This window comes from Salvia splendens, chromosome 21 (genome assembly GCF_004379255.2).
Source record: "Salvia splendens isolate huo1 chromosome 21, SspV2, whole genome shotgun sequence".
NCBI classification, from domain to species: domain Eukaryota; kingdom Viridiplantae; phylum Streptophyta; class Magnoliopsida; order Lamiales; family Lamiaceae; genus Salvia; species Salvia splendens.
This window is the reverse complement of record NC_056052.1, coordinates 1085970-1094202: the sequence shown is the minus strand read 5'-3', so window position 1 is coordinate 1094202 and position 8233 is coordinate 1085970. Positions and strand designations below refer to the sequence as shown.

At 35.7% G+C, this 8233-nt stretch overlaps 1 protein-coding gene across 1 annotated transcript; it reads left to right on the top strand.

The window, feature by feature from the left end:
* Nucleotides 1–918: 918 nt before the first annotated feature.
* Nucleotides 919–4621, top strand: LOC121785490 (FKBP12-interacting protein of 37 kDa-like). The gene is made up of 14 exons (XM_042183936.1): nucleotides 919–1078; nucleotides 1182–1233; nucleotides 1327–1388; nucleotides 1626–1693; nucleotides 1859–1895; nucleotides 2022–2109; nucleotides 2197–2261; nucleotides 2343–2420; nucleotides 3121–3168; nucleotides 3448–3501; nucleotides 3678–3839; nucleotides 3971–4040; nucleotides 4156–4211; nucleotides 4319–4621. Exons 1-14 carry the CDS (start codon nucleotides 1052–1054, stop codon nucleotides 4508–4510), a joined length of 1059 nt encoding a protein of 352 aa, XP_042039870.1. The 5' UTR covers nucleotides 919–1051; the 3' UTR covers nucleotides 4511–4621.
* Nucleotides 4622–8233: the final 3612 nt, after the last annotated feature.

Below are 8233 nucleotides of genomic sequence, written 5' to 3'. Positions count from 1 at the left end.
GAAGGAGCCATGTTGACATGCCTATGTTATGAAGTTCGTTTATTGAGTTGCATGGAGGAGAATTCAGACCTAACGAGTTCTGTTTACTATCACTGGAACTTGGAGGGAAAATGTCTTATCAACTATGTTGTGATTTGGTCCTATGTGTTAAACGAATAAGATTGTGATTAATCGAGATATACTGATTGAGATGGTTGTTATATGTAAAATATTAATATCACCTTTATTTTTTTATGGACAAATGAATATAAATTTAAAGACAGCACGTTAGTTAGACCCAAAACCTTTGGCCTATTTAATACTCTTGAATGTGGCACACTGACACTATATGTCTCGCCCACTTTTTTTCGTGATTTATGATAAGAAAATTATAAATACGTTGTCAACCACTAAGATCAATTTTAAATAAAAGCATTCTTGTATTCTAGATATACCTGAAGACAAAATTTCAATATTCAATTCCTTCATGGGCCTAGAGCTCTAAAGAGCTCTAATTTCACCACTAGCAAATTTTCACCCATTTTATAATAAAAATTTAAATTTTATATTGTAAAGTGTTAATGAATCAAATTACATACTATACCTTTTTTTTAAATTTGGTTATTAGGTTAAGGAGTATTCATTAGCAGACTCCATGGTTATTCATAGTGTTGATTTCTAGGTATCTTAAAGTGTGAAACAACTAATCTAAGGATTGAAGCCAGTTACATACTCAAAGGTAGTGACTAGTGATCGATCTTCTAACTGTTTAGGTAAGTATGCACGGTCCCAATGCCACTCGACTATACCTCTTAAGTTTTTTTTTTCTCATTTATTTAGAAAGGATAATTTTTCATCTTTAAATCGGCACAACATCTTCCAGTAGTGGAGTGCCACGTGTAGGACGCAAGATATAAAGTCTATTGCAACCACAGACGATTGTAACCTGGATCGGCTTTGCTCCACTGTTGCGCATCCCACTATTCTTACCGCTGCACCCTCTCCAATTCGATTTGCGCTCAGCTAGGGTTTCAAATTTCAGCTCCTTCCCCAATTTCGCATTCGAATTGCAATGTCGTCACGTGACCATATCGACGATGTAATATTCTAAACGCCCACCGCTTCCTTTGGATGCGGTCTGTTAATTGTTTGGATATTCTCTCCACGAAAATGAGTGTTTGTTTAACATTTGCGAATTGCAGGAGGATGATTTCGGCGGCGATTTTGCTGGGGAAAATGCTGCTAGGCGTTCAGGTTTTCCGAGCTAACCAATTTAATCGGAAAATGCCGATAATTCTCGTTGATTTATGTCATTGCTGTTTTTTAAAAACTGGTTTTGTTTGTTAGGAACCAAGAGAAGCTTTGGAGATCTTGACGATGACGAAGACGATATTTTTGGCTCAAAAAAGGTGCCCTTTATTGCTGTTCACTATTGTTTTTGTTTTTTTTGTTATATTTGGAGATGTGCAATTTGGCTGGCTAGGATATGGATTTTGAGGCTTTCATTATCTTCCTCATAAACGCAGAAGAAAGAAGAATAATGCATTGATTAATTTTAATTTGTTTGAGTTGTGTGCCTTACAACTGCTAGCATCTGGTTTTTAGATATTCAAATTTGGCTCTGATTTGTTTTGTTTGCACTTAAGGCTAATCTAAAGGTGGAGGAAACTGCTCCTGGAGTAGCAACTGGGATGATTTTGTCTCTTCGTGAGAGGTATTGCTACTTATTAGATAAATGGAATATTTTTCTTTTCCTACATAAGAGTCGATAAACTGCATTGGTTAGTATGTGTAATTATAAAAACTGCCAAGTTTGGCAGTGTTTAATATAGCTTGATTTTCTGAGGCTAATTGGTATATTCCTGGATTTTCTTTGTAGTCTTAAGAACTGTCAAGATGAACTCTCGAGATGCCAGGTATATATGTAGGAGATAGCTGAGAGGTTTTGCAAGGATAATGATATTGCTTTCTTTGTTCTCAATTTACTCTCTGAAAGTGAACATGTTTTAACTAGTAACACTTTTTATGATCTTGGACTTCAGACAAACCTTGAAGATGCTAAGTCTGAGATTCAACAATGGCGCTCATCGTTCCAGAATGAGTCTTTCATACCCCAAGGCGCAACTCCTGGTCTGTTTCTAGAATTATTATGTTAATTTTTTATCCTGTCAGCATTATATAGGTTATTTGCTTACCTTGTTTTTGCTTCTCGGTCAGAACCCAGATTTGTGGTCAGCTACCTCCAGACTCTGAGATCCTCTGATGAGTCTATGAGAGAGCATGTATGTTCTTGATCTGAATTTTGGACTCTTAGTTTGTGCTTGATTATCTACTTAGTTTCTTCTTTATGCTATTCTTATTAGATTGAGAGAGCAAAGAAAAAAGAAGCTGCATTCATTGTGACATTTGCAAAAAGGGAGCAGGAGATAGCTGAGTTGAAGGTGAGAAATTATTGAGTGTGCATCATCAGCTGTAGATGTTCATCTATTTTGTGTTTTGCCACATTATATTAGCTGAAATACATGCTTATTTTTACATTATCTGTGTAGATGAGAGGATACATGTTATTCATCATGGTAAAATGTACTATAGCTACCAAGAAGTTTATAGGATAAGATGAGTGAACTTTATAAATAAGGTTGTGCGACTTCTGAGAGATGTGTCTTGTTTCCGGTCAAATGCTGTTAAACATGATCGTTATGTAAACACAATCAGCTAAGATCTTCATGGAAGCGGTCTTTGTTGTATGCCAGGGTTATGTCGTAGATAATGTTAGAACTCCCAATCAATCTCATTTTATAACCTTTCCAAGCATTAAACTAAGTTTTCAGTTGTTTCTTGCCTTTTATCTAGACTTTCTCCAATGTTGATGGCTATGATTACCTCTAAGATAATCTATACAATTCAAAAGAGATTTTCTGAAAACTTACGTTACATGGATACAGAGGCTGTGCATCATATTAGGCTATCTGCATTGCAGGGATTGATAAATATTGTTAGGATCTTATAGAAAATTGTCAAATCTACCAAAATCAGTTGCTTTTTATATTACGTTTACATTTCCATTTTATACACAGCTGATGTATTCATTATGTGTTGCATACTACACCTGTTCTAACTTTACTACTTACTTTGATACAGTCTGCTCTTAGAGAATTGAGAGCTCAGCTTAAACCACCATCAATGCAGGTAAACTGGAAAATGTTGATTTCGTACATTTGTTCTATATTGCTGCATGGTTATCACTTTTATCGAAAAGCAAAATTTGGTAGCATGAAACTCTCTCTTGCGTTTCTTTCAAATGATCCTAAAATCTTTCAAACTAGAAAAAGGTGCTTCTTACTTGGATACAAATTAAATCTTTCAAAACTGTTAAGAGGGATGTGATCACTTCTGGGAGTTTGTGAGTATGCATCATCTGTCTTCTATTCTATTTACCTCTGACATCTTAAAAAATAAACCTGGCAGGCAAGGAGATTGCTACTAGACCCAGCTATCCATGACGAGTTCACAAGATTAAAGGTTCTTCTGATTTATCCCCAAAATTACCTAGAGTTACTTTCTTAACCATATGAATTATGTACTTAACCTTTCCAATAAATAAATCTCCCAACAACTATATACTAACAGTAGACATGTATTTCCGTATATATGATATTTCAATAACACATTTCTTGTCTGAACGATTCTTACATCAGAATTTGGTGGAAGAGAAGGACAAGAAAATTAAAGAGTTGCAAGATAATATTGCTGCTGTCAGTTTCACCCCACAAAGTAAAATGGGGAAGATGTTGATGGCCAAATGTAGGACTCTGCAGGAAGAGAACGAGGAGATTGGTAATCAAGCTAATGAAGGAAAGGTATGTTAATATTTTTATTTTTATTTAATATTCAAGATTTGGTAGGCATATGTACTTCTGAATATGAATTAAATTAGCATTGTTAATAGAAACATAATCTAGTTTTTCACTCTTCTTTGTGTTCATGGTAGATTCATGAGCTGGCAATGAAACTTGCTTTACAAAAATCTCAAAATGTGGAAGTCAGGAGTCAACTTGAAGGTTTATTTTTGCAAGATCACTTACTTGTTACTGCCTAATATATAAATTCACTATCTTATGATTGATTGTAGGTATAACCAGTTAACTAGCATTAACATTGTGTTGTTTTCCTTAGGATTGTGCAAACTAATGGAGAAAGTGACCGGGGACGTCGACAGATCAAATGAATTGGTAGGTTCCAGTTCTACACATGAAAATTCCTACTTATTGCTTGATAGAAACGTTCGTATAAAATTCATGCTCGATGATGTGTTGTAAATTGATGAAATTTATCGCAGGTGGTAATTATGCAAGAGAAACTAGAGGACAAGGAAGACGAAATTCGACAACTGAAGCTTCAGCTGCAGGACACTGCTGGCAATGGGAAAGACCAAGACAATGGCTGTGTAGAGGAAGAGCCAGAAGTAGCCATTGATGATGATGCTAAAGACGAGGGGCCGCCTTCTGTTGAAGTTAAAACTGAAAACTAAACAAGATTTATGTCGAACTGCTGTCTGTAATCGATGAAATTTTGTGAACTTCCTTTCCGTTTTTACACCATCTTACAAAGTTCATAAGGTCCCTTTGTTTCATGTCTTAAATAATACTAGTAACAATCATCATCTGCACAAACAGTAAAATATCCCAAAAATTGCTACAGTTTCTTCGTCTCGACAAAGAGATGTCCAATAGTTACTTTCTTCTAGGATCGTCCCAACCTAAACCAGCTGTTCCTTTGTTTCCAGTTGCCTGAAGAGGTTCAGTCAGACCCTTCGTGCTGTGATTGAGTGCCTCCCCCTATACAGCACCGTACGATGTCAAAACCCCAAACATTTGATGTTTTGTCGTTCTGTTTATGCTAAAAAGGATGTTTACTTAGGCTAATCTACAACAACATACTTTGTATAACTGAATGATTTTGAACTTATTGGATTGTGTAATCCTTCGAATACTCAATCTCATCTTATGTATTGTTTATCGAATCCACCATCCAAAGTCGTCCGTCATGCCACCTAAGCGTAACGTGCACTATAACCGATATACTATATATTTAAAATATGCTATGTCAAAGGAAGTACCTCTTTCCAGCCCATGCCTTCTAGAATTCTTCTTGCATAACTTCCTTCCCCGAATGACATGCTTAATGACTCGGCTGCTGCTGCCGCCTCTTCGGCCGGTGAAGTAGGAGATGATGGAGCTGAATCAGAGTCGTGGACCCACTTTGATACAGACCAAACAGGAGGACTCATCCCAAAAGACTAACCTGTTAGGAGAGAGAGCCCATTTAGTCTATATACCCCACATCGAGAGAAAGCCCATTTAGTCTATATACCCCACATCAGTTGTTCTCACAACCGATGTGGGAATTCAGTCCGTAATATTCGACCCTCCTTTAAGGGCCAACGTCCTCGTTGGTCACGGCCACGTTGGTCACGGCTGGTTCTTTGCCAGGCCACCACTCCGAGTTCTCGTTGGTCACGGCCACGTTGGTCACGGCGGATTCTTTGTCCGGCCACCACTCCGTGGGTCACCACTCCGAGCGGCCCCAAACGTACTCGTTGATCACGGCGAGTTCGCTGCCCGGCCACCACTCCGAGCCGTTTGAGCTCTCAATGAAAGCACCAATTGATACAGACCAAACAGGAGGACTCATCCCAAAAGACTAGCCTGTTAGGAGAGAAAGCCCATTTAGTCTATATACCCCACATCAGTTGTTCTCACAACCGATGTGGGAATTGAGTCCGTAACACACTCCAAACCAACCGTGCAGAGCTCTTCTCTAGCAGCCCGGTCCCGATAGATATGTTCCTAAAATCACAAAACACCAAAGATTACATCAATAGGCTTTAGTATCTAATATATAATTGTTTGAATGAAGCCCAATATATAAGTCCATTTCAAGTCCAATATGCTGTGTAAAAAGGTAAACATAGCCCAACAGAAGCCCACCGTGGTCTGTTTACTGTATATATTAAGTAATTGAGTTAATTGCACGTAAATTACTTAGTTTGGGCAAATTTTAGTTCGCATCTTTTTAAATTTTAATGACAGTTTCAAAAATTTGCAATTATTCAATGAGAATTTTTTTCACGCAAATGCAATGTTGAGTAGGCACATACGTGTAATTTGTTTTTGGCGGAAGAACAATGGCGTAAACATGAGCAACTAAACGACGTACGAACAACTTAAAATAAAATAAATAAATTAGTCAGAGGAGACAATTGAGAATTTTAAACTTGGTAATTTTTTATTTTATTAAATCTCAATGCATGCAAAAGTTTTTTTTCGATATACATAATGATTTTTTTTCCACCTTTACTATTTTATTTTCTTTCTTTGAATTTTTCTGTAATTTTTTTATAAGTTGCCAATAATATTAAAAATCGTATTTAATTAATTAATATAATTCGTGTGTACATGTATGCGTCATGTCATGAAAATTGCTCCACTTAGGCCACTAGAAAACTTCAGATTTATAATTGGAAAATTTTCAATATTGTTGATTTATAATTCCGTTTTTGTAAAGAGTGGGATTCGCCATAATACTAACTTTGGTATTTATTTGGAAATTTAGGAGGTAGATCTTAATTAATGTAACTTATTTTACAAAATTAATCACAATAATTCCAGTAACATACAATGTGGCTATGCAACAACATTCTGCAATACGATTTATCTCTAAATATTGAACTATTTGAACTACAAAAGCTCAAGCAGCCGGAGCGAAATCGTAGTCACCATCATCATCGTCGTCATCACTATCTCCGTCGACCTCAAACGACATGAATGTAGAAGCATTCTTGAATCCATCAACAATATTGTTCATATCATTTTGATATTTTTTGCACCACCAACATTTTGTCTCTGCAGAAATTTGAGGCATATTTTGGTTTATAGGCGGTGAGAAAAATGAGAAACAAACCTATAAATGAGTCTTGAATTTTGAAAGGTGTGTGATTTAGATTTGGGAAGAGTAAGCATGTGTATATATAGGTATGTATGTACAACCCTAACCCTAGAAAAAGTTATGTGGCCATTTGAGTATGCTAAAGGTTAATTTACAAAAATTGTGGTTCGTCCTTTTTTGAGAGTTTTCACCAATAATAAATTGATAGTTTTCATATCTTTTGGTTTGGAAAACAATGTCCTAGGATATTTCTTTAGTGGGAAAAAGAATGTATTGGGATAATTCTTGCAACATAAAAAAGGAATATTGTCAAAAGTAATACAAGATGTTATTCTTTGATACATTTTGAAATAGTGGAATAGTAGTTGTGAAATTATGTTGCCATTGTGTCTTTATCACTACTATTGATTTTTTTTTCTGTGTGTGTTTTGTAGTGTAGTGAAGGGTGTGTTTTTCATTAGAGGCTTAAATTTACGAGTGAGATTAAGTGAAATAAGTATATATTTAACGTAAGAGTTAAGAATAATGCATACATACGTTAAATTTCGTGCATAAGAAATTCACGAAGGATTAACTACTAATGAGATTCGAACCTAGGTGTTTATTCACGAACTCGTTGCACGTGAAATTTAACTTATTTACCATATGCACGCGTAATTCGTATTTATAAATCATTCGCAATTCTTACGAATAGTTATCATTCTCACTTGAACCTTCCCCGGCCCGTATCGAGTGAGTGCATGCGCGCGTAAGGTTTTGCATGTGTAGAGCTAAAAGAGAAGGGGTTTGCTTGTGTGAAAGTGTGCATGGCTTGAAAAGGTTACAAGAATAGCAATCGTCGACCTCCACGTAAGATATTATGTGCCATATCGGATTTGTTATAATTTTTAAGAGTCTTTTTTTGTTTTTCTTAAAAACAAGTGGTCCGTTTGCATGCATACTTTTGGTCGGAAAAGTAAATTGAATTTAGTAGGCCAGGAAAAAGAGAAAAAAGAAAGAATAATGCTTTTCCAAAATAGCATTTGTTCTTTATACACGTGCCAATTTTTTATCATTGTGGCAACACAAACATCAAACAGCGGTTGATGAAAGAAAATTGTGTTGTCATAATGCCGGTATACTTTATTACTACAATTACTTGTGTTGCAATTTTGAGAATCAACCAGAAAAATCATAAAATTTTGATTTGTTCTCAATTATTTATGATAAAAAAATTTGTGAAACTGTATCTGAAATTACAGTCAAAATTTTATACGTAGACGTTGCTGCCGATGAATTAAACAATGTTATATATTCATAAAGAAAA